Source organism: Cololabis saira, chromosome 3 (assembly GCF_033807715.1).
Source record: "Cololabis saira isolate AMF1-May2022 chromosome 3, fColSai1.1, whole genome shotgun sequence".
Taxonomy (NCBI): Eukaryota; Metazoa; Chordata; class Actinopteri; order Beloniformes; family Belonidae; genus Cololabis; species Cololabis saira.
In genome coordinates, this window is record NC_084589.1 from 27,056,206 (window position 1) to 27,082,299 (window position 26,094).

Here is a 26,094-nt window from a genome sequence, read left to right on the forward strand (position 1 = left end):
AAAAGTAGACGTTTATTGACCATAAAAAAACACTATCCAGTTATTTAGCTGATGGACAAGCTACCATATTTTAGAATAGAATAGAATGTGAATGTCTTCGTTACTGTTTTTACCGTGCAATACTTTTCCCGGACTATCTGTGCAATATTCCACTACATGTGTAACTATATACTATCATCTGTAAATAGAATCTCAGGTCTTCACTATTCAAATGCACCTTAACCTTTTTTATATTTTTTATATTATTTATATTTCTTATATTCTTATATTCTTATTGTTTGGACTATTGTTTCTTATTTGTCTTGCACTGGAGAGGTGATGCTGCTTTCAAACTGTACCCAGGTACATTGACAATAAAGTATTCTATTCTTTTAGAGTTAGATGTTTAGGTAATTCAAGTAATGTCAACCATTGAAATCACACTTTAAAATATATATTCTTTGGCTGATTTTGTTTTGTTTTGTTTTTAATACTTTCGAAAAATGTTGCATGAAAAAGCTCAGAAATAATAATAAAAAAAGAGTTCCGCCGATAAGTGATAGGTGGTGACACTAAGAACAATTTAACCGAAAATAAAGGCGACGAAGAAGAAACAGATGCCGTTTCCTCTTCCGGGTCTGCTCACAGAAACGTCGTGTGGACGGCGCGGCTAATCACAAAGTTTTGGAGAGAACTTGCAGTTTGGAGTGTATTACGCCTCCAGAATTCAGTTATTTTGTATGTATCTGGTTGCATACACAGACTGATAGAGCTTAAAGACATAATCTAAAGGTTTGTAATCTTGAAATAACTGTTCTTAGCTGATGTTTGAGGCTCACACACAGCACAGTGCTAACGGTGGTTAGCAGGTCACCGGTGTGTTTTGGCGGATGTAGTCTTGAGATTTTAGCCCGTTGCTTTGTATAACCATTTACGTGTTCGAGAATAATAGTTACTACGTAGTGAAAAGTAGTAGGTTTAGGTCTGAGTGTGTGCATTTTGAGGTAACTAGCTTGTAACGTTTCTCATTTTTAGCCAAGTGGGTAAAAGCGAGTGTTTGATCTTATGCAACTCCTATCTGGGATTCTCACACAATTGTAACAATGTTATAATTGGGGGGCCGGTGTCGTGCCAAAAAGTGATTGCCTGCCAGAATCTGATTTCTCCCCTGAAAATGGATCTTTTTACCTGCCAAAAATTGATTGAAGGCCAAATACAGTTAATGAAAAGTTGTTTCTACCTAAATATGATTTGATCTCATTCTTGAGCTTCATAATATCAACACTAGAGCTCTCAGGATTGCTTTTAACTCTTTTAAAGGACCATTACAACACAAAATAGGCATTTTCACCTGCCAAAAATTGATTGAATGCCAAATACAGTTAATGAAAAGTTGTTTCTGCCTAAATATGATTTGATCTCATTCTTGAGCTTTGTAATATAAATATTAGAGCTCTCAGGATTGCTTTTAACTCTTTTAAAGGACCATTACGACACAAAATAGGCATTTTTACCTGCCAAAAATGGATTGAAGGCCAAATACAGTTAATGAAAAGTTGTTTCTGCCTAAATATGACTTGATCTCATTCTTGAGCTTCATAATCTGAAAATCTGACGTTTTAGGGCTCTCGCTCAACGGGCTGCTGTGCGCACTCCCGCGGCCAGAAATCAGAAGAAATCAGATTCTGGCAGGCAATCACTTTTTGGCACAACAGCGGTTTTTACATAAATGCGTAGTATGGTGGCTTAAGTAGAGTTTGTGATTGAAAGTGTTGCATGTTGCGTTTTGCAGGATTGGAGGATGTCTCTTCCCAAGCGGGAGGTGGAGGAGTTGAGACCATGGGTGGAGCGAACAGTGAAGAAAGTGCTGGGTTTCTCTGAGCCCACTGTGGTCACCGCTGCTTTACACTGTGTGGGGAAAGGCCTGGATAAACGCAAGACCACAGGTAACATTTTAGACAGCTATATTTCAATCAAAATCTGAAGAACAAACTAATACTTTATTAATCAAGGAATGCTCAAATTAACCTTATGTCAAAATCCACATCAAACACAGCCCATGTCACACAGAAAACAGTTAAAGGTTATTGCTGTTTAAGATCGTTCTACAAACTATTGAATCATCCATGGTGTCTTTGTTGTAGCATGAATCATGAATATGATTTGATAGTCTTGTGTTGTTGTTTGTAAAATATTGTATTAACCTGATTTTAAAACCTTTGTTGTACTAACTCAAGTCGAAAAAGGTTGAGATGCTCAGTAAAATGTAAATGAAAACAAAATGTATTGATTTGCAAATCCCATAAACCCTTATTTTATTCCCAAACTTAAGCAACATTTCAGACAATGAAGCTGAGACTTTTTTCATTTCATGCTAAATTATTACCTCATTTTTAATTTGGCAGCAACACATCTCAGAAAAGTTGGACCAGGGCGATGTTGATCATTGTGTAGCATCCCCTCTTATTTAGCAGCTGTCCTTAAACATCTGGCAAGTGAGGAGACCAGTTTCTGGAGTTTTATGAGAGGGTAGACAGAGTATCGATGGTTTGTAACAAGAATGTCCAATTTTGATTCAAATGACCTTAGAACAGTTTTCCATTTTGGCTTCTTCTTTGCACGATAGAGCTGTAAGAGTATTTGTGGATTGCATGGTGAACGGTGTTCACAGACAGTGATCTCTGGAAATGTTTTGAGCCCATGCAGTCGTTTCCAGTAGAGAATCATACCTTTTTTTTATGCAGTCCCACCTGAGGCCCTGAAGATCATGAGCAACCAGTTTTGGCCTTTGGCCATGTCCCTTGTGCACAGATGTTCCTCCTGATTCTCTGGATTTTTTTCCACAATATTATACATTGTAGACAGTGATATCTACATGTCACAGACTGGTGAACCCTCTGCCCATGTTTTCATGCTCTCTGATCTGGCTCTCTGAAATGCTTCCTTTTATATCCAGTCATCATACTGACATGTTGCCAACTAATTAGTTCTCAAATGCTCCTCTAGTTGATTTGTGCCAATTACTTTTCCAGCTTTTTGGGGCCCCTTTTCATTAATTGGCAAAATGTATCTGTTTCAACATTGGATGTGTTGTCTATTTTTTATTTGGAATACAACTTGGTTTGAGGTTTCCAGATCATTGCATTCTGTTTTCATTTAGTTGTTACATAGTCTCCAAATGTTTTTGGAACTACAGTTGTATTTCAGGAACTGGATTTTGAGCAAACACTAAGTATGTTAAACATGAAATAAATAAAAGAAACACAGTTTTCCATTTCAAACAGTGAGAAAAAACTTAAACCAGCGAGAGAGGGCTAACTCGATTCAGTTTCAGAAACCGAGGTAACATATAATCATTTTTTTTACAATGGTTATTCACTCTTTAAACATAACCTGGTTATGATCAGGTTTTGTTCCCTAAGCCCAAAGTTGCTCTCCCCTTCACAAAGATAAAACAGGATTAATGTTATCAGGCACATTTTGGACACATCTGAACAAAGACTTGTCCATATATTGATAAAGAGGTAGCAGTGGTTGGAATAGAGCTGCCTTTGAGTCGAGAAAGGATCTTGAGGCTCCAAATTGATTGTTTGGCATTCAGCAATTCTTTTTTTGTTAGACCTTTACTGTTTTGTGCAGTTACACATACATGCTTTTATCTGTCCATTAATCACAAAATTACCACTGCACCGCAATGTGTTACTTTTCTGGACAAAGATATCCACAGATTCACTGTATGATTGCAATAAAAGCGTTAATACTAACAAAGAGAAGTAAGAGGAGCTCATCCATTTAGTTAATGTTGCCATAGCGAACCATGGTATCGGAGCTCAGTTGATGGTGGCTTTTGATAGTCACTGTCCATGAGGTTAATTTAGAGTTGTTTGGCTTGTTGACCTTCCTTTCTGAAATAGGTCCTTGGTAAAGGACCCCGTTATGTGTGTGTGTGTTTTCATTATATTCAGTGATGCACCGAATGTTCGGTAACCGAAATTGTTCGGCCGAAAATAGCAAAAAAACACTTTCGGTGTTTGGTGGAATAAGTGGGGAAAAAAACGAACAATTAATAACTGCGTGTGATGACGCAATCAAACAGCGAACAGCTGGAGCGTGGGGCGTGCGGTGTTAAATGCAGCAAACATGTCAGCATGTCAGATCATTACTTGGATACTCCCTGACCCACCAGTCTGGCCCTCGGCAGGAGGGTCCCCCCTGATGAGCCTGGTCCTGCTCAAGGTTTCTTCCCTCCTAAAGGGGAGTTTTTCCTTGCCACTGTTTGGCTTAAGGTTTTTCTCCCACCAGGGGAGTTTTTACCTGCCACTGTTTATGTAATAACTGCTCGGGGGTCATGTTCTGGGTATGGGTCTCTGTAAAGCGTCTAGAGACAACTCTGTTGTATTAGACGCTATATAAATAAAATTGAATTGAATTGAATTGATGTGGGAAAAAGCAGAGGACACGAGAAATGATCCAGGCTGAGTTGGATTTGGGAAAGCCGCTTGGTGATGGAGACGGTCGCGGGACGCACAGCAGAGAAAAGGGCCCGTACTACCGATGCGGTGATGAACCCTCACTGTCTGATATGACTAGATCCTCCAAGAAAATAACCCAGATTTTTACAATTATTATATAGGGCTTCAAATTGCGGAGATCAGCCCCACCGCGACCCGATTAACTGGATTTGAACGGGAGAAAATGAAAAAGGATTATGAGAAAAAATGCAATAAGTACAGTAAGACAAATTGTGACTGGCGAGTATTTCACAGCACATTTATTTGATTTATGCAATGGTGAAAAAATTGGCAAAATAAATGAAAAACTGCAAAGAACCATTGTTCGGTATTATTCGGCCAAGTGTTTATTATTATTTTTGGTTTCGGCCACAAATTTTAATTTCGGTGCATCACTAATTATATGTAACACTTAAAGTTGACAACAGATTTGCTTTTGTCTTCATGTGACTGTATTATTTCATGTTAAATATCTATTCAGCTTGCTACCATCTATTACTTTTTTGCTTTTCATTTAAAATACTTTTTCATGCAGTTGGTGAATTAGTTCTAATGAGAAACTATAAGCTCTAACAAATGTATCCATGTTACTTATTTTGTTTTACACCACCAACTTATTTTGTTTTACACCACCAACATCGTAATGAAAAATAGTTTTCTGCAAAAGCCTTGACGGTTCTCTTTCACACTGATATAAAGAAATACCTAATAATTTACTTTTTTCTTTTTGCAGAGGTTTGTGTGAATCCATTAAATGCTCTCAGTAGTTTTGGTACAGCCATAAACACTTCTGATAACAGGGTTTTCCTTTAGCAGTAATAACAGGACCACTAAATATGTGTTAATCATTTTGCACTTAATGTCTCTCAGACCAGCTGCGCCCTTTCCTTGATGACTCTGCTGGAGGTTTCGTGGAGCGGCTTTTTGAAGCTCTTGAGGAGAGCCGAGGTTCCCGTGGCAGCAAAGGAGGAAGTGAAAAAAACCGCAAGAGAGAACTTAAGGTAAACTCATACTATACACTAGGGCTGGGCGATTTTATTATGGCCTTTTATTAACATGTCAATATTTTTGGGCCATGTCATGATACACAGTCTTGTTCATACTGCATTAATATATGCTAATTTTAAACTTTCATGCAAAAAGGAGGAAATCACAACCAAGTCAAATTTACCAAAACTCTATTTATTAAACAGTTACTGAGCAGTGAGTGGCACAAACATAAAAAGTGTAATTTCAAAACAGAAAGTGCACGTTGCATCTCTCTCTGACTCCCGTCTGAAGAACATCTGCTAAGAACATCTTCTGGTCCCGGTTTTACCTTGGATGAGCTGCTCTGAGCAGGAGGGCCTTTAGAGCACCTTTTATATGAAGACTAATGTAGGTGTAGGGACTGCAATGTTTCATCCTCTCCTCCTTCACATCACTTTCACTAACTTTTAGAAATATGACGTCATATAGTCTTGTTTGACTTTGTTTCGATGATATTGATTGAATTCATGGGGCCACATTTAAGCAACACTAGGTGACGTTTCTCAGCTCTGGAAGAGAAAGGCTCGGCGGCGCGCGGATGCGTGTGCGCGCTGAGCGGCAGTTGGAGCGTCATCAGTGCGTCGTGCGAGGAGAAAACATCCCCTCCCGTCTTTACTAAACTGTCCCAGTGTGATTTGAAAAGAGTCCGTCGCGCGTAGCAACCGCGCGGATGAACTCACCGCGCAAACAGGCCGAGTTTGGGAAAGTTAACCGCGGACCGGACAGCAGCACCGACACCAGTAGTTGGGTGGGGGCGTATGACGATGCACGCACGTGACTGACGTAACTGGGTGCGCTTGTTTTATGTTTCTGAGAAGGAGAGACGAGAGAGTGAGGAAAAACCTGTAATTTAATGCCCGCGGCTAAAAGCAAATGCGCGACAACGTATACTTGAATATTCACGATATAGTCATTTTGTACATCGCACAGAGTTGAAGCCGAGATACATCGAATATACTCTATTTCCCCCAGCCCTACTATACACTATAACTGCATAATGAATGGTACACACAAAAGAGAGATCACATAAAAAGAGTAAGATGCTGTTTTTAATGCACGTATTGGTGTCATTTCTTTAAATCTGTTTCCTTATTGGTTGTGAATAATCAGACCCCTCCCTTGCACTCTGATATGAATTTAATTGATTTAACTTCATTGGCTCTCAGTTTTATCTATAAATATGAAACATTGTTTCATATTAACTTCATTATGAAGCTGAATTTTTGAAAAAGTAAAATAAAAATAGGTATGCCAATTGTATGCAATAATTGTATGTATTTTTTTTTTTAATAATGCCAGTTTAATTATTATTTATCTATATTTGTATTGGCTTATGATTGAACTGTTTGGATTCAGGATGTATTTGGAGATGAGGCTGACAAAGGTGCAGTTCGTGAGAAGCCCGAGGCAGGAGATGTGACAACAGTAAAGCGGAAACGAACCCATCGCTTTGAGGAGGTGGAGGAGCCCGAGGTCATTCCCGGGCCGCCATCTGAAAGCCCTGGCATGCTTACAAAACTGCAGGTACAAGAATGGTGCTGAAGCTGACATGAATTGTACAATTACTGTTTGTTTAGTCCACAAACTGAGTTGTTTTTTTTTTGTTTGTTTGTTTTTTTCCATTTCTCCATTTCTCACTCTTCCTGAACCAACAGATCAAACAGATGATGGAAGCTGCCACAAAACAAATCGAAGAAAGGAAGAAACAACTAAGCTTTGGCTCTTCTGCAACGGTAATAACATAATTCACACTCAAATAAAGACACCTTTTTGATTTCTACATGTGAAAACCAAACTCTGGCATTTTGGTGTCCTTTTATTTACAAGTGTTTTTGTTTTCCCTCCCCACCTCGCAGTCACAGCTAGACACCCCTCCACTGTCACGGCTTCTCAGTGCTCATGGAGTTTCAGCTGCTGGTGCCTCATCTCTTGCCCCCTCTCAGGCTGCCAGCTTTATGAATGATGCAATTGAGAAGGCCCGCAAGGCTGCTGAGCTACAGGCCCGCATCCAATCCCAGTTAGCCATGAAGCCTGGCATCCTCGGGCCTTTGGGGAACACTGGGGCTCACAACCTAGTCGCACTTGCTAATCTGCATGCCATGGGAATTGCTCCACCGTGAGTAACATAACAGTACATGATTCAAAAAAATTTAAGTAAAAAGGCATATAGTTATTCCTGAAACTTTACATAACTTAAGAATTTTTTGGGGGGTATCAATATTTGACAGTTATTTCCTGTTTGGCTGATTGGGGTGTGACTGTATGGGATGAAATATATGTGCTGAACATAATTGCATTACTATATATGTGCACTTACAGGAAAGTAGAAATTAAAGAGGTGAACAAACCAACGCCTCTTATTTTGGACGATAAGGGAAGAACTGTAGATGCCAGTGGAAAAGAGGTGGAACTCACACACCGTATGCCCACTCTCAAAGGTAGGTACCCGGTGATTTAGCATCTGTATTCACACATCATCTCCTTGTGCACCTCAAATTATTTCCCTCTGCTTGTACAGCGAACATACGAGCGGTAAAGAGGGAGCAGTTCCGCCAGCAGTTGAAGGAGAAGCCTAGTGAGGACTTGGAGTCCACGTCCTACTTTGACCAGCGTGTTCTTATCACACCATCTCAGCGTCCTCGCAGGAGCTTTAAATTCCATGAGCAGGGGCGTTTTGAGAAAATTGCTCAGAGAGTTAGAACTAAGGTTGGAGATAAACTGTTTGATCTTCTCGTTATCTCAGGTAATTTGTTTGGCTGCTGTTAAACGTTAGCTTTTGTCTTTTGCATTAACATCTGCACCATGAAGGCCCAACTTGAACGACTGCAAAATGAGATTGCCCAGGCAGCGAAGAAAACAGGAATCCAGGCATCTACCAAGCTGGCTCTGATTGCTCCTAAAAAAGAGATTGGAGAAGGGGAAGTGCCCTATATTGAGTGGTGGGACTCGTACATCTTGCCCTCCCACACACCCATGTAAGAATACAGTTGAAAAACTTGCACCAAATGTTGAAACTGTGGTGAACCTGTGGAACACTAGTGCAGACATAATAATCCATATTTTACAATAGTTTTCCTTCAGTTAAGAACCACCTTTTTTCTCATTTTGGTCTTTTGTAGAAATAAAGACACAAAATTTGGAGAATTGGATTTGTTTGGTGTGACCAACCTGGTAGAGCATCCTGCACAGATGAGTCCTCCCGGTAAGTTTTTGGACAAAATGTACAAAGATCAAAAGTTCTTTTCCCAAATATCTGTATAAAAAAGTGGAAAATATGCTCAGAGAGGTCTTTTGCTAGCCAGTGCGATTTGAATAACTTGCAGAGAGAGATTTGAAATATTATTAGTTACATCTTGTGAATTTTGCTTTTTTTTTTTTTCAGTTGACACAGACAAGCCAGTAACGCTGGGCGTATACTTGACAAAGAAGGAACAGAAGAAATTGAGAAGACAAACGCGGAGAGAGGCACAAAAAGAAGTGCAAGAAAAGGTCCGTCTGGGACTTATGCCTCCACCAGAACCCAAAGGTAGACATCTATATCCGAATCACTTGTCACAAACTATTTTACAGCAGGAATAAACAGAATTTGACTGTTTGTTTTCCATTTTCTTAGTACGCATCTCCAACCTGATGAGAGTGTTGGGAACAGAGGCCGTTCAGGACCCCACAAAAGTTGAAGCCCATGTGAGAGCACAGATGGCCAAAAGACAAAAGTTAGTAACACAATCTCTTTGTTTGTTGTTGTTACACATTTGTTTCTTGTACCTGATAATCAATGAAGACTAAATGTTGTTTGTTTTTTTTTTTTCTCTAATTTTGTTGCCTGCTTGCAGAGCTCATGAGGAGGCCAACGCAGCGCGGAAGCTCACAGCAGAGCAAAGAAAAGATAAGAAGGTCAAGAAGTTAAGAGAAGACCTGACTAACGGTGTTCATATTGCAGTATATAGGCAAGTATCTATAAGAAGGTAGAACATATGATGGTTAAAAATATGATCCCACATGTCTGTGATGCACCTTGGGAATATGTCTGATTCAGGCGTCTTATGTTCCCTGATCAGGATCCGTAACCTCCAAAATCCAGCAAAGAAGTTTAAAGTGGAAGCCAATGCCAACCAGCTGTACCTGACAGGCACAGTAGTTCTGCACAAAGATGTCAACATTGTTGTGGTGGAAGGAGGTAAGGGATGACACTGAAAAGAGCCAAACATTCCTGCCAATCTTAATGTGGTGTGTTTTTTTGTTTTTTTTAATATAAACTTTTACTTTTAATAAGGCCATTGGCTTGTTGGGTTTCTTGATGTAGCTCTTTTCATGCTGCTTGTTCAAAGTAGGATGATGCAACTTCTTTGTAAGTACAGAAGGAGACTGAGGGTTCTGATGAGTTGATGCAGCACTGATGTGCCTCTGATGACCAACAGGTGTCATAATGGAGTTTGTGTGTGCTCAGGCACTGCCCCTACACTATCAAGTTTGTTTGACTTAACACAGGAAAACAGTGCTGTCACTGCGTAATGGTGATTTAGAACAAAGGTAATGCTTTGTTTTTTTTGTTTTCCTCCCTCTTAATCTGAAACTTGCCTTTCTCTTATTTAAGGCCCTAAATCCCAGAAAAAGTTCAAAAAGCTGATGATGCACAGGATCAAGTGGGTGGAACACAACAGTAAAAGAGACGGTAAGATGGTTTGCCTTTTATGTGCCGTTTGTTATACATTTGTATCAGTACCGTCAAGTAATTTCAACTGGACCATCAACCTAATCAACAGTCAAGGGTAGTAAAGACTTAGGGGTGAATATACTTGCTGTTTGAGCCCGAGATCGCGTTCACAACCAGCTGCGTTGTGAGCGTACCTTGCTCACGTAACACGCGAGGAGAGCGCGTCATACCGGCGGTAACCGATTAGGGGCAGTATGCAGAGCCAGAGTTAGAAAAGTAATAAAATATTTGGTAATAGTATAATAAACCATCTGGTGGAATAAAGATAAATAAACAAGACAGCAACACGGATCAAGAGATCACTGCACAGCTTTTCTTGTGATCTCGGTAAAGAAAACAGCACCATCAGAGATGGTTTGTCAGGCCGTTCAACCAGAGCCGTCGGGAGACTGGAGAGCTCGTTCGTCTTGCCGATGGAGGCAATTGATGATGAGAAACAGCTGCAATTTTTTAGCATTTCCTCCGTTTTGTTTGACGACTTGTTACATGGGTCCTGCTAATTCAGCTCAAAACCAGACATGTCGAGTCCGAGACCGCAGCAGAGCGGCTGGCTGTCATCCTGCGTTAAGTGGCAACAGGGACGAGCTGTAGCAAACAAAACCCTCCATCACCATCGCCATGCATCTTCCAATGAGCACGGACATAACGAGCACAACTCTGTATCTGCACCCAGGACTGTTGATTTTCCGCCCGCTGTTTTGACCAGCATGTTTGTCACTGTGCGGTGGCTATGTGGATCATAAATGTGAGGATAACAGCTTCTGCTCAGCCTATATTCAAAACAATCCGCAATTTTCTGACCTCCACGTCAAGGCACTTGTGGCCAGTTGGTGCTCTAACCTGGACCAGCGCCACCCGCGTGTCAGCCATGATGCGTACGCGTTCTGAACAGCAAGTATATTCGCCCCCTTAAAGTCTTACTGTTCTAATAAATTCATTTTTAGCACCTTAGGGCTGTTGTTTTAGGTGTGTGATTAAGTTTGTCCCAGATGTTTTGTTTGTTCCGGCACAAGTTATTTTTAGCACCCAAGATGTAGTGTAAGTAGTGAGGCAGAAAATGACCAGGGTGGTGTGCATGTACTTGAAGTGCATATCAACCCGTGCTTCAATACAAAGTAAAGAGGCCCTTGGCAACACAACAAAATTTGAAACCCGGAACTTGGCGTCTCATTGTTCCTAACACTCAACACCCACTCATTCACTGCCAGTTACTCCCACTCTCTATACTCTGTGTTCCGTTATCATTTGTGTGGAGAAATTGAGGTACCAAAACCCAAGAATCTTACTTTTTCTGAAATGAAACAAAGTAATCTCGTAGCTCTGAATGGAATGTCATGTCACCTAGAGACTAAGGCGTAATGTGATGTAACTGAAGGTGCTCTTGTATAATCAAGACTGCCTTAGAGGTGTAGATAGTTGGGTTTTTTTTTTCTCCCCTTGTCTGCATATACACATACGCATGCATACATACATACACAAACATTACAGACCAAAAGTTTGGACACACTTCCCAATTGCTGAAAAAGAATTTGGAAAAAAAACAAACTGCCAAAGAGGATTAAGATCACTAAAGTGTGTGTGTGTGTGGGGGCGGGACACAGAAAAGGGGGGGCGTATTCTGTTTGTCATTGGATAAAATTGGTGTGTGCAGTGTGTTGTATTTCAAAGAGTTTAAAAGTCGTCATGATACAAGAAATTACCATTTAAATTTTTTTTTTTTTAATGATGTAATGCAGAGATTCAATCATTCACCTGATTTCATGCATTTGTTAGTAAACATGGAAAGGGTTTTTTTCATTTTTTTTTTTTTTTTTTTGGTATTATATAAGTATTGATTGTTGAACAGACGGACAGACCATCTTTATATGAATTGTTTTATTTTTTTTTGAGAAAGGGGCTTGGCATATAAGGCTTTCTTCTTCTTGCCCCTTTTCCATCATGGAATGGAACATATGTGAACTATTCCCATGATATGGAATAAATAAAAATGAAATGAAATGAAAAAAAAATTTTTTTGCCATCACATTGGCCACGGTTACCGGTACATGATGTGTGTGATAATGTGATGTGGAAACTTTGTTTCGAAAACAAGCCCACCACGGAATATAAGCGTCATCGCGACAGACGGGCAAGGGAACGAGCATGCGCAGAAAGACCGGAATTAATTTAAAGCGGAATGAGTGTATACATGATCGCGGAATTATTCTATTCGGATTTAAAATCGGAATAAACCAGCCACTTATTTCGGAATTAAGTTTGATTCGGAATGGCCATTTTCATTCGGAATTAGATGTTTACATGGTAATTTTTACTCATTTTAAATCAGATTTAATTTTCATTCTGAATTAAAGAGGAATTAAACTTGTCATGTAAACGCACTTAATAATCATGTGGTCAAGGTGAAAATTAACACGGTTTTATGTCATCCGGCAAATCCTCCAGACAGAAAGGTTGCATGTTGAAAATGCTTGTTTTTGTGGGAGCAACTTATAACCGTGCATTCACACCAAAAGCGTCACGGCTGCCATTCGTTTTCTATGAAAGCTCGCGGCAAGAGGCGTTTGAGGCGTCCAGAGCATCAATTTGAAGTTGAGAGAATCTCAACTTTATGCAAATGAGCAGCGGCGATGCCGAAGCAGCATCCAATTACAAATCAGGATTCCCAAAGCAAGAAGCCTCAATATTACATTGTACTTTTGTCTTTTACATGCATACATGAGCATAGCTGTGCTTATTTTATCAGGAATTAATATATTTAATCCAGCAAACTGACATTTTTGCTGATTTGACTGCCGTTTTTACCTGAACTCTGCTCATGTGAAACACTTTGTGATGGTTGAGGAGCTGTATGGTCAATTTTATTTGCTACATCGATCCAATGCAAAATAATAATAATAATAAAAAAAAGTGCTTATTAATCACAAAACACGTTTAAACATGACCAAATTCGCTATGACCCGGTGTGTCAGTAGTGTTCACCACAGACGGACTGCAGCGTTCACCGGGACCAACGGCTCGCTTATAGTTTCTGTTCCGCGGACAAACCTTGTTAAAGAGAGCACTCTTATCTATGCGGAAATAACGCCGAAATATAAAGAAGGCTTCCCAAAGTGCAATCCAAGGTGAAAGAGGAAACCTAAGATATGCAGCGCGATGCAGGCGTCCTGAGTGACCATAGGCGATTTTTGACGCTTTCGGTGGGAATCCACAGTAAGAAGGCGAAATATGTTAAACTCATAGCGCCATTAGCTCAAACAGTTGCAAAGGATAAAAGTAAGGGTAGTTCTTCAAAGTCAGGACATATCGATTTGAACCTGGCAATAATGAAACACAAAACGGTCATTAGGCCTCTCTTCAGAGCAGAAGGTGTTCATTTCAACTTCCCTCGCAAATATTAACTTTAACTGAGTGTCTCTGCCATCACAAAGCTTTTTCTCTCTTTTTGTCTTTTACAAAGTATCTAAACAAACTCATGTAGTCCAAGGCCTCTCTGATTTCTTCTCTGCAGGATGATGAACAGAAATCTTATTTGATATGTTTTTATGGTCTGCATTCTATGAAAAACTGTTAGAGAAGTCCTCTGGGTGTAATTTGCACTTAACATTTTGATGATTGTGACAGCAGTGATTTATTCAGTGATGGGTTGCGAAATGCATGTAACATAAACACTGCAGGATTTACTATTGGTTGTTTGTTATTCTGTACTCACAGGTAACACTTAAACAATGTGTCATCATGATGTATTTACTAATGGCTGAACACATTTGGATTTCACTGTATTATAACTCTAGCCTATAAGCGCCCACCGAAAAAGGTATGATACAAGATGTTGTCCATATGATCTCTTAATGGGGGTGGAGGCTGGAATTATAAAAAAATGTATACTACTAAATGTATACCCCCCCAACCCCCCCCGCCCCGAAAAAAAAAAAAGTTTTTTTTTTGTTTTTAAATGGTGCCACATTTGTAAGGAGCATGCGTTTGTGTATTCAATGCCAAATAACTTCAACTCTTGTTTGGTGGATTGAAGTATGAAGAAACAACACATTGGCAATTTATCGATTTGACAAACAGGAGCCTCAGTATCATGTGGAAGAACCATACACAGCCTGACACCACCTCCTCATGCTGGTCACCAGCCTGGTCACACACTGCTATGAGACGGCGTCCCATTCTTCAACCAGCATTTGTTGCAAGTCAGCAAACATGGTTGTGTTGGTCACTGTGGCACGAACCGAACACCAAAGCTGATCCCACAAGTGTTTTAATGGTGTTGAGGTCAGGACTGCTGTCAGGCCATTCCCTCCTCTCGACTCCCAAATTCTATAGGTGGTCTCTGATAAACCACACTCTGTGTGGGCGAGCAGTGTCTTCTTGGAGGATAGAGTTCAGTCCCAGACTGTGAAGACATGGGATTGCCTCTGGTTGCGTGATTTCACCTCTATCTTGAGATTGCTTCGAATGATGACGAGCCTTATTTTTCCAGTTGGGGAGATGCCGCCCTCTACCATGAGATGTTACTCAGGTTTATAAAGAGTTGGCACACAACCCACATACTTAACTCTGCTGCTTATCCCGCAAATGCATGTTTCTTAGAAATGTGTTACCATTTAAAAGGGAAATAAACACTTTCCAACGGTATAAGATTTGTCTTAAGTATTGTTACAACAAAGGAAAACTCTACCAAACACAAATTTCCTTGCTTTTTGTGCCAAATTTATATTTATTACATGTAAATTATATTTAACTCTACATTTTCCCCTTTTATTGTTAATTAGATCCAGATGGTGATGATGACACAAAGAGAAACAACAAGTGTTGGTTGATTTGGGAGGTGAGTGTATAAAGATTTTTGGTTTTTGCTGCAACGTCCTTTGATCATGTTTATTTAGTGGTCTCACCTAATCATGATTCCTCCTGTCACTCCAGGGCACAGCTAAAGAGCGTAGTTATGGAGAGATGAAGTTCAAGCAGTGCCCCACAGAGAACATGGCTAGAGAACACTTCAAGAAGCATGGCACAGAACACTACTGGGACCTGGCCCTTAGCCAGAGCGTGTTGGACGGCACGGATGACTGAAATCATCCAGTGGAGCACTTCCTGCCAATCTTCTAACTTCTTCCATCAAGCCTGCAGATCCATGACTTCACACCCAGCTAGCCCTCACTTTTCACTGCTCATCGGGGGGAGACAACACAGGCCTAAGAAACCTAAACTCCTCAACAAAGGAGGAATGATAAATGATAAAGCTGTTTTTGTGAGACTGTAAGACAATAGGGCTGTATGTATAGAGCAGCATTTATGTGTAGGTCTGGGTTGATGTCTTTGATAGGCTTTTCTGTCATATTTCAACGACAGATTGTTGTGCGTGATAGAAATCACTCACCCCAGGTTTATGTGACAATGAGAACATTTTGTCAGATTATGTTTTGTGATTTCAAAACCCTGTCTCTACTCTTAATACTTGTTGGGTTAAATGTGAGTTGAGGCGCTGGACAGCAATGAACTTTACCAATATTGTGCTACCACATCAAGAGGAAACTTACATAGGAGGATACATGGTCAATGCAATTTACTGAAACAGTTCACGGAATTTCAAGTTCGCAGTTTTTATTTTTGTTTTTGAGAAACAATTCCCCCATTTTCCTTTTAAACACAGAGCTATGTTTCTCTCAACAGTATAGGCACCCTCTAAAATAAACACGTTTAACCTGCTCTGTTTTTGTCATTTGTCCCCCCCCCCCCCCCCCCCGGCCAAATCAAATCCAGCAGGACATGCACTTGTAAATGATACAAATTTACAAATGACAAAAGCCTACATGATCCACTGGGCGGTGCCCCTCACCCTTCTTCTCTTCTCCATTTTTTTAAAATTTATTATAAGTATCCCATAGCCATCATTGTTGTCCGTCGTTCTTGTAGTTTTTTTTTCTCTCTCTTGTGCATGTTCGCAGGCCGGAGCTTCGGCAGCTGCGTGCTGACCTGCGGTCCCCCCCTCTGATCATCCCACTGCTGCTTCCACCTGTCTGTAGATGTCTGCTGTATGCTTGCTGACATCCTGCCCCCCCCACCCCGACCTCCTCAGTGTCTGCTTACATAGTCATCCCTGTAGTGCGCCAGTTCATTCTGTTTTCTCTTTTCCTGCTCTGCCCAGATGGCCTCCAGCAGGAGGATCCCCCTTATGATCCAGTTCCTGCTCAAAGTTTCTTCCCCTCCTAAAGGGGAGTTTTCCCTTACCCCGGTTTGGCTTAAGGTTTTTCTCCCACTAGGGGAGTTTTTACCTGCCATTGTTTGTTATGTTTATGTAATAATTGCTCGGGGGTTTATGTTCTGGGTCTCTGGAAAGCACCTAGAGACAACTTCTGTTGTAATAGATGCTATATAAATAAAATTGAATTGAAAAAAAAATTGAATTAGATATACAGGACTGTCAGAAAATTAGAATATTGTGATTTTCTGTAATGCAATTACAAAAACAAAAATGTCATACATTCTGGATTCATTACAAATCAACTGAAATATTACAAGCCTTTTATTTTAATATTGTGGATCACAGCTTAAGAAAACTCAAATATCCTATCTCAGAACATTTGAATATTCTGGGAATCTTAAACTGTAAGCCATAATCAGCAATATTAAAATAATAAAAGGCTTGCAATATTTTGGTTTTGTAATAAATCCAGAATGTATGACAGTTTTTTTAATTGCATTACAGGAAATAAAGAACTTTATCACAATATTCTAATTTTCTGAGACAGTCCTGCCCTCAGAAATAAAGCAAGGGACGGGGGCGTGGCCCCTGCTCCCGGTGGGCGTGGCCTGCTCTCGGGGGCGTGGCCTGCTCTCGTCTTCATCACATCTCCACCAGCGGCAGCAGAAGTGGAAAGATGGCGGCCGGTTCAGGGGCTGCGAGCGGCCCGGGAGCCCGCGGCTCCAACGCTGCTCTGGAGGCGACGTTGGACCGGCGCTTCCAAGGAGTATCCAACACCATGGAGTCGATACAGGGACTTTCAAACTGGTGCATTGAAAATAAGAAGCACCACAGCCTTATCGTTCGCTACTGGATGAAGTGGCTCAAGAAGTGTGAGTAGCTCCCGTGTCAAGCTGCGTCGCTAGCTAGCTACCCCAGCTAATTCAAACGCTGCGGATCCTCCTGCAAAACACCAGCTCGCCCTGACGGTTTCGCTGGAAGTGCAAGGCTCGTTTGCTACACCCACGATTGCAATTTATTGCTCAAATTCTAATCTGGTAATAGAGAGCATCTTTGCAAACTAAAGTGTTGTTGGTGTCTTTGCTGAGCCGCTCATGCCAGCTAAGCTAAGGTTCTGCTCCCATCACTGTTTACAGTCTCGGGCCTCTCGGACTGGCCCACCTTGGCACTGCAATATGTTAAATAATTAACTCGAATAAATGATCCAAACAGGTTTATCCCCGGTGTAGGTGGCTAATATTGCAGTGTAGTTTGAGTAAAAGCTGTTTTGCCCTGCAGTGGGTAGTAATGTGTGACTAAAGGGGCAGGGCACTCTTTCCTATAAACTTTTTACTATGCATTACTATTTTTTTATTTTATTGTTTTATAACTGACACGTTTATTTATAGTCCATAACATGGGTTGCACGTGTATATTTTTTGTAACCATTGCAGCTGACAAGCAGGTTGACGTATTCCTTTTAGTTCTCAGTGGTTTGAAAGAATCATAACAAACTGCAGGAATCTGGCTATGGTTTTATTTAATTAAACAGAGGTGTCAAAAGTATTCACATTCATTACTCAGGTAGAAGTATAGATACTAGAGTTTAAAAATACTCCTGTTGAAGTATCAGCTCAAGTGTTTTACTCAAGTAAAAGTATAAAAGTACTGGTTTCAAAACTGCTTAAAGTATAAAAGTAAAAGTAATGTAAGGGGGGAAAAAGCCATTAAGGACGAAAGCCATTGAAAATAAATGCATCTTAGTATAATGCAAATATATTAAAGAACCATATATGTGTACTATTGAGCATTAACATGTGTTTCAGAGAGCAGGAGATATGATGACTAGTTACCTATAAGTATTGTAATGGTGCAAAAAGTCAAACTTCAGAGGCATGTTATCATTTATCCTAACCTTTATTGGAATGTGCATCCAAGTTTAGTTGCAGGAATCTGAGGGAACGGATGTAAGAATAAAACTGGACAAGAACATCTGAAACGACCACAACCAAATTCATTCTATCTGGATGGAGCAATTTAACTGGATAGTTTTTTTTTAAAGGCCAAAATGAAATAGAGTAACGAGGCTGTTTTTAAAATGTAAGGAGTAAAAAGTACAGATAATTGCGTGAAAATGTAAGGAGTAAAAGTAAAAAGTATGTGTTCGTTACTTGACACCTCTGTAATTAAATATGACTTCATTAAGACCCTCAGGGAAATTATATTGCTGCAGTGGAATTCACTTAGGAATATAAGCAAGGCATTCAAATAATTGAGAGTATTTAACAGGGATTTCCTTACGAGAATGTTTCTTCTTCTTCTTCATATTGGTTTGCACAAATACTGATGCCGGACCAGATGGTTGAATCTGTGCACTCGTAGTTGGATAAAAAGGGATGAAAGGCACTGACGAGCCAATCTGTTATCAGTAATCCTCGTCCACATTCATACTAGGTTTGGGTATAATTAGGTCTTTACTGCTACTCAATAGTACTACTGTCTGTAGTTATAAACAGCTTCTAATTGTAAAAAGATACAAAATATTCTATCAAGATCGAAATGTTGAACCAGTCTGTTTATACACTGATCTGCCACTTACCAGGTGTACCTGTCCAACTGCTCGTTAACGCAAATTTCTAATCAGCCAATCACATGGCATCAACTTGATGCATTTAGGCATGCAGATATGGTCAAGATGACCTGCTGCAGTTCAAATGATCAAACGCATCAGACTGGGGTAGAAAGGTGATTTAAGTGACTTTGAATGTGGCATGGTAGTTGGTGCCAGACAGGCTTGTCTGTATATTTCAGAAACTGCTGATCTACTGGGATTTTCACGCACAACCATCTCTAGGGTTTATAGAGAATGGTCTGAAAAACAGAAAATATCCAGTTCTGTGGGCGCAAATGCCTTGATACCGGAGGCCAGATGGGTTCGAGCTGATAGAAAGGAAACAGTGACTCAAATAACCACTTTTTACAACCAAGGTATGCAGAAGAGCATCTTTGAACGCACATGTCCAACCTTGAGGCGGCTGAGCTACAGCAGCAGAAGACCACACTGGGTGCCACTCCTGTCAGCTATGAACAGGAAACTGAGGCTAAAATTCACCAAAATTGGACAACAGAACATTTGAAAAATGTTGCCTGGTCTGATGAGTCAATTTCTACTGCGACATTGTGGTGGTAGGGTCAGAGTTTGACGCCAACAATATGAACCCATGGATCCATCTTGCCTTGTATCAACGGTTCAGGCTGGTGGTGGTGGTGTAATGGTGTGGGGGATATTTTCTTGGCACACTTTGGGCCAATTAGTACCAATTGAGCATTGTGTCAATGTGCCACATTCTACCTGAGTATTGTTGCTGACCACGTCCATCCTTTTATGACCACAGTGTACCATCTTCTGATGGATACTTCTAGCGGGATAACGCACTGTCATGAAGCGCGAATCATCTCAGATTTGTTTCTTGAACATGACAATGAGCTTACTGTACTCAAATGGCCTCCAAAGTCACCAGATCTCAGTCCAATAGAGAACCTTTGGGATGTGGTTGAAAGGGAGATTTGCATCATGGATGTGCAGCAGACAAATCTGCAGCAGTGTGATGCTATCATGTCAATATTGACCAAACTCTCTGAGGAATGTTTCCAGTACCTTGTTGAATCAATACCACAAAGGATTAAGGCAGTTGTGAAGGCAAAAGGGTCCAACCCAGTACTAGCGAGGTGTACCTAATAAAGTGGCCGGTGAGTGTATCTTGCATATAATTTATCATTGTAACATTAAGACAGAAATACAGTAAGTTGTGCTGCTTAAGCTTACCTTACCAGACAAGACTTTCCATACGTTTTGAATAACTGCAGAGACATTCAATGTTCCCTGTTAATTCAGTGTATTTTAGTTGTACTAATCACAGTAATGCTAATTGGCATCAGCCTCATTCACACTAACAATTCATTCAACCACTGTAGTGCTGTTATTCCACCCCTCTATGCTGGGTGAACAGATGTTGAAATGTGTTACATTAATTACAGCAACCTGCCGCAGTTATGCACGATATATTACATCAATTAACTGGAAGGCTATTCAGTGTTTTGCTCATATCACAAAGTCTGCCATGATACTATTTTGATACAGTTTCCCACAGGAGCCAGCAATCACTATCAAACAATAACATATTTTGAAGGAGTACAAAGTCATCCTCTTCTAAGTGAAGTGGATATCTCAGAGTATACACGTTCTACTGAGAAGCTCACCCATTCTTTAGCTTTTGATGAACAATAACCTTGAGGAGCAGAGACGTAACGGTCGGTCTCTGAAAATACTTTAGTAATATCTGTTGGTGTAACTTGACCGGTGGTTTTCAATAACAAACCTGGGGATTAGTCGAGCTGGCAGGAACCTCTGGTTGAACACTTTGATTCATATCAAAAAGGAGGAGGAGCAACTAAAACACAAGTTTGCATTTTTTGTTTATGGGTTCAACGAGAAGGCTAAATGAATAATGACCCCTTTCTTTTAATAAAACTATATTGGAAAAGGCCACTTGTAAACTAGTTTTGATTTCTGATGTATTGATGTTGCTCAGTGTATCATTATACCTTTAGTTGTAACAGGGGTGAAATTAGTCCTTGGTGAATTGGTAATGCAGAGAGGTGTCACTGGGACGGTGACGTTCATGTGTGCTCTCAGAATGCCTTTGACAAGCAAGGGAAAGCTGCCAGTCAGACTAAAGAAAAAACTAAACAAATCAAAAACCTTCAGATGAGCAGTGTACAGAGAGGCAGAGGCCAAAATACTGGGCAGATGTTTTTTCCTCCCCCCCTTCCTCCATAAAATAAGATATAATAGTTATAAAATAACAAACATGTAAATATGTTATAGTAAAAGAAAAAAAAAACTCACTGTCTTACATTTTAAGATCTTTATTTTTTGCAATAAATCTGATGTGAAACAAACTGATAACAGAAATCCAACTTTGTAACATGGATAGAGTGTCTCTTGCAGAGAGGATGCTGCTTCATTCTGCTGCAAACATTGACCACATGTAGCCGAATAAAGTCATTACTTCGGCTTCAAACAGAATACTTTTGTATCGGTTTATTCTAGCCAAACAACTGTGTTACTTATCCAAAGCGGTGGTAGACAGGATCAGTGAAATATGCATCAGCATTGTATTTGTTGAAGACATTATTTCCCTTAGATTGTGTCAACTCAAAGCTTTTACTTCATCAGTGGCCACGTTATTTGCTGAGGCAGACAGGGGAGGCTGCAGCCCAACATGACACCAGAACTAACAATTCTTTTTTTCACAAAAATTTGATACCTTTTGTTCACTTGCAATAAAATGTATCTAAGCAAGTGAAAAACAGACTGCTGATGTTTCAGCACACATGTTGTCGACCTGCTGCGCTGCAACATCAGAGAAACTCCCCTCTGCATGAAAACACAACTCAAAGTGTTGGAGCTGCCAATACTCCCATTTTAAATAATTTATCCCCAAGGTAGTTACTGGCTTTTACTGCTGTAGCTGCATGTGAACTACAGCTCGTTTTAAGGTTTTCTATTAATGCAAATCAACAGGGTATGATTATTTGCATTTTCTCTCTAAATCTAGCATTTCCCTTCTAATAAACTACACATATTGAACTTTAAACACTAAGAATTTAAGCCTTAATCTCTTCCCAAGGAAGTTAAATCATTCTTCTCCCTCTTAAAAAGGTTAACACAACTGCAGTCTGCTGATAGGACCCAAGAGGCATTGTCACAGCACAGGGCTGCTTGGAGATGTCTGTAGCTTAGCAAGTTATTTACAGATGTTGGCCGATGCTTGTTATTCAAAGACGATAAACCTGAACCTCTTTTTTAAGTGTAGTCTAAAAAATCACTAAGTGGGGGTGAAGATGACAGTTTAGATTAGATATGTGGGAGATGATGTTGTTCATCTGTCTTCATGTCCTCATTCATCACCACTATTGCAAACAAAAACACAGCAACCAGCTTCATTGCATTGTTTGTTTTTCTTCTTTGTTCCATTTTGCGTGTTTTTCCTTTTATTTATCGACAGTTTACAAACAGTGAAATTGGTGCTCAAACACTGGGCCCCATAGTTTGCTAAGTCAGTGGATCGTAAGGGGTTCGCAGCTGTAAATGGAGACACAACGGCTGAAAGGACAGAGGAAAAGGTCTCTCTATGTTTAGCCTGCACCACTTCTAATGGAAACTCACCTAATGGGTGCATCGGGGTTTAGTGCCTGTAACATGGCAACAGCTGAGCTGATGATGTTGCGTGCAGCGTTGGCAGGTAGCACAGGTGAACTCTCTCAGACTGCATTTATACAAGACTGTATTTGTTTCAAAACTAAACCAGTCCTCATCCACCCCAGCATGTCACCTCTGTGTTAGACATTACATGGCATAATGCATGTCATATGTGTAGATGTCCCTTCCCAGCAACAACTGTATCCAATTTATTTACTAGTGATATCATTTCCCTATGGCAGCTTAGGGGGAAAAGAATTATTCAAACCTTTTTCATATTTGATCTTTTTTCTTCTTGATAATTTCTCTACTCCTCGTGTATATTTGGAGTCTTATTCTGGGTGTAAGTTCGTCTTTAAAAAGCTTGATTTGTCCCATCTCCTGTTAACAACTTAATATCTAAAATCTTCCTACTAGATAATAAAAAGAAAATAAAGTTAGAATTACATGCAGATATCATTCATGCATAACAAACTAGCACTAAACAATGGTTTCCAAAACTCATAAGAATACAAAAAAAACAAACCTATAGGCTATTGCATGTTTTACCATATCCCTTCAGATTGTCCCACCTCAATCCAGTCTTTGTTCAGCTGTTGAAAAGAGGCTGCCAAAACCAGAAACTTTAGATGTTTGTTGTTTTGTTTGGTCCGAGGAAGCCATAACAGCTCTGTGGTTTTTCCCTGTATTGCCACCTTGCATGCAGTTGACATAGCTATTTTATCTTTGCTCAAAATTTCTCATAACCATTAGTTTCCACATGAGTCAAATATTAAGACTTGTTTAGAAACTGAATGAGAAAGATTGATGTTGCATTTAAATCAACTCTGAAGTGCCTGAAATCAATGCAAACATTATCCCTAGATAAAAAAGACTCTTTATTTTTTTCTATCAACAACAATTACCATGTTACCATTATCTGACTCTGTAAAGGTAGGGATAATAATAAGCCCCTTTTACATTAGCGAATACCCCGTGATTAAAGTGCAGATGTAGCGTGTCGCATGCGCTTTTTACACTAACCGACATGGGAGGGACGAGTGTCGAGCTGCCCCGGGAATAACTCTCCTCCGAGGGTAGTCTTCACGGCGGGTCAGGTCTAATGTAAACAGAACTAACGCAGGGTGGCGGGGCGTGGGAGGAGTTTATAGATCATGTAACCTGAGTACAACCCACCAGGGAATTTTTAATTTATTTATTATTGTTTTATAAAATAAGGAAACAGCTGATGAGAGGAACAGCAGCATCAGGACGTCAGGCGAGGACACAATAAATTGGCATCTGTCCAGAACCATAAAGGATGGTCCATTATTTGAACAACTGGACACAAAGATGACAAACCCGGGCTTTGCAAGAAGCAAAACCCGGCCCAAAACACTCATCCCGATGTTCATTCATCCTTGTTTTGAAAATTACACCTGTCTGATGTCAATAAATCTAGCTGATGTGGGGATAATATGTCATTCTAGACGCCCACACAGGTTACGTTTTGATAACGCCTCCCGCCTTCCCTCCCCTCAACTCGCCTTCAGGCCCGAGGTGACAAATAACATTCCTTGCGTTTATATTACCAACACACGTTCATCATCCAGCGATATTTGCGGGATCCTAAAGGCTGCACAGTGGATGTAGCAATAGCTGATGTCCACAGTGGACTTTGCATTCATAAAAGGTTTTGTGAATTATTTCCCATCACATCAGCAAATAAATCAGAAAAGATGGTGCAGCAAGCATTCCAGTTCATTATAGACTTCAATCCAGAAATTTTGCAAGTAATCTACCCACTGTGTAGTTTATGGCTATGAGCTACATCTCAGAAGGAGACTTTTTTTCTTTTTGGATCTTCATCTCGCCTCCCTGCCCACACCATAATGAATGGTAAACAGTGCTGATTATATAGAATTAACTAATGTTTGCTGTCTGAATGTTTGTATTTTTGTCAAGAGTATAGCCAGCACACCTACTTGCAATGTGCAGATCATTTGTTTGTTTTAGATTTAAAACTGATAAAGCGTTGAGAATGAAGGAGTTTTGGGTAAAGGCTATTTGATACATTTCAAAGCGTGCAGGAGAATACTGTTCCTAATATGCAAAAAGATTTTACTTTCTTATATTATAAAGGGGGTTTCTTGTTTTTTTCTAGGTCGGAGTTGTACTTGTAGTAGTTTTAATTGGTGATGCAGTTGAGTAAAGTTTTTCTATAAAATTATTAGGGAATTTTGGATATTGTTAAAAGTATCAAAGTACTTCTATTCACCGATACCAGCTCATGTTCTATGCATGTATTTTTAGTGTAATTTTGTTGCAAGTTCTTTGTTTTGAATTGAATACCAATGCGTTCTCGTGTGAGTAGGACGTAAATTACTCATTACAATGTTTGCATTATGTCCACTGTTGCCTATTTTAGAGTATTTTGCTTCAGGACGGATTTAGGACAGTTAACATGCTCGTTTATCTATAGCACATACTATACACCCACATGTATCACAATGAGAAGTTAAATTATTTCTCTCGTACGGTTTGAGAAAGTTTAGAAATTCATAAGGATTATTGTTTAATGGTGGGTGTTCGTTTGGTGTTCTGTGTTCTTTAAATGTCAGTAATTCATATAGATTGTCTGGCTGCATGTGTAATGACATTCATAGCAGGATTAGGACTTGATAAAACTTTTCTGCAGTGAAGGATGTATCACACACCCTGTCATGGCTTCGCTGGAATTGTGTTGAGATTTTTAATGGGCTTTTTTGCACTTTTGAGCACTGCTGAGAAACATTTGATTATCATGTTTACTGTTCTGTTCTTTGACTGGCTCCATTCCTTGAAAATGTGCCTGTATAAATGCCCAGATGTATGTTTCTTTTTTAAACATCTTTTATTCATTTTTTTTATTTGATAGATTTTCTGTCCATAATAACTTCTGTCTGTTACATTGCACTGCATTGTTATATTGCACATCATATCACCTATTTAAGTTATTGTTTTCCTTCATTTTTTTTTTTGTTTGTTTCACTCCCACTGGACCTGTGTACTGTGACCATTAGATAAAGGTAGGAAATAGTGTAGCAATGGATTGAAGATTTTCCACTGAATCTGGACTATATGGACCAATATTGACCACTGTAAAGAACACACCCAACAAATTATAAGATGCAAACACTATCATAATTAAAACAGCACAACAGAAAAGATGATAAACTCATCCAGTGATATAAAATTGAAATTTAAGTCATTGTCATAGTTTATATTAAAAATGAAGGGAAATAATTGATTAGTTATCGTTTCATATAGTTCATATAAAGTAACTCAGTTTGGGTGAACTGGTGAAATACTGTCTGTTTTCCAATAAACCTCCCTAAGCCTAGTTTTTTATATTTGTGTTTGATCCGGTTAAGTGCATGTATGCGTG

At 39.8% G+C, this 26,094-nt stretch overlaps 2 protein-coding genes across 2 annotated transcripts in view; both read left to right on the forward strand.

Moving 5' to 3' along the window:
* Window positions 1-619: 619 nt before the first annotated feature.
* On the forward strand, window positions 620-15,947 carry prpf3 (PRP3 pre-mRNA processing factor 3 homolog (yeast)). Its single transcript, XM_061718407.1, has 17 exons — window positions 620-771; window positions 1,772-1,925; window positions 5,361-5,491; window positions 6,876-7,043; window positions 7,175-7,252; window positions 7,376-7,635; window positions 7,839-7,957; window positions 8,038-8,225; window positions 8,328-8,494; window positions 8,639-8,721; window positions 8,902-9,045; window positions 9,133-9,232; window positions 9,353-9,466; window positions 9,578-9,696; window positions 10,114-10,191; window positions 15,012-15,067; window positions 15,163-15,947. The coding sequence occupies exons 2-17, from the start codon at window positions 1,781-1,783 to the stop codon at window positions 15,310-15,312; spliced, it is 2,100 nt and encodes a 699-aa protein (XP_061574391.1). The 5' UTR covers window positions 620-771; window positions 1,772-1,780; the 3' UTR covers window positions 15,313-15,947.
* A 1,172-nt stretch (window positions 15,948-17,119) lies between these two features.
* Window positions 17,120-26,094, forward strand: part of tars2 (threonyl-tRNA synthetase 2, mitochondrial) — a 47,309-nt gene continuing 38,334 nt past the window's right edge. The window contains exon 1 of the transcript XR_009777092.1: window positions 17,120-17,316. The gene's annotated coding sequence lies outside the window, so the exon portion shown is untranslated. The remainder of the gene's footprint in view (window positions 17,317-26,094) is intronic.

Bases quoted from the DNA above. Each gene is read 5' to 3' on its own strand.
- prpf3 (XM_061718407.1), top strand. From the start codon at position 1,781: ATGTCTCTTCCCAAGCGGGAGGTGGAGGAGTTGAGACCATGGGTGGAG. The intron at 7,044-7,174 runs GTACAAGAATGG...CTGAACCAACAG, and splicing joins GCATGCTTACAAAACTGCAG to ATCAAACAGATGATGGAAGC. The intron at 7,958-8,037 runs GTAGGTACCCGG...CTGCTTGTACAG, and splicing joins CCGTATGCCCACTCTCAAAG to CGAACATACGAGCGGTAAAG.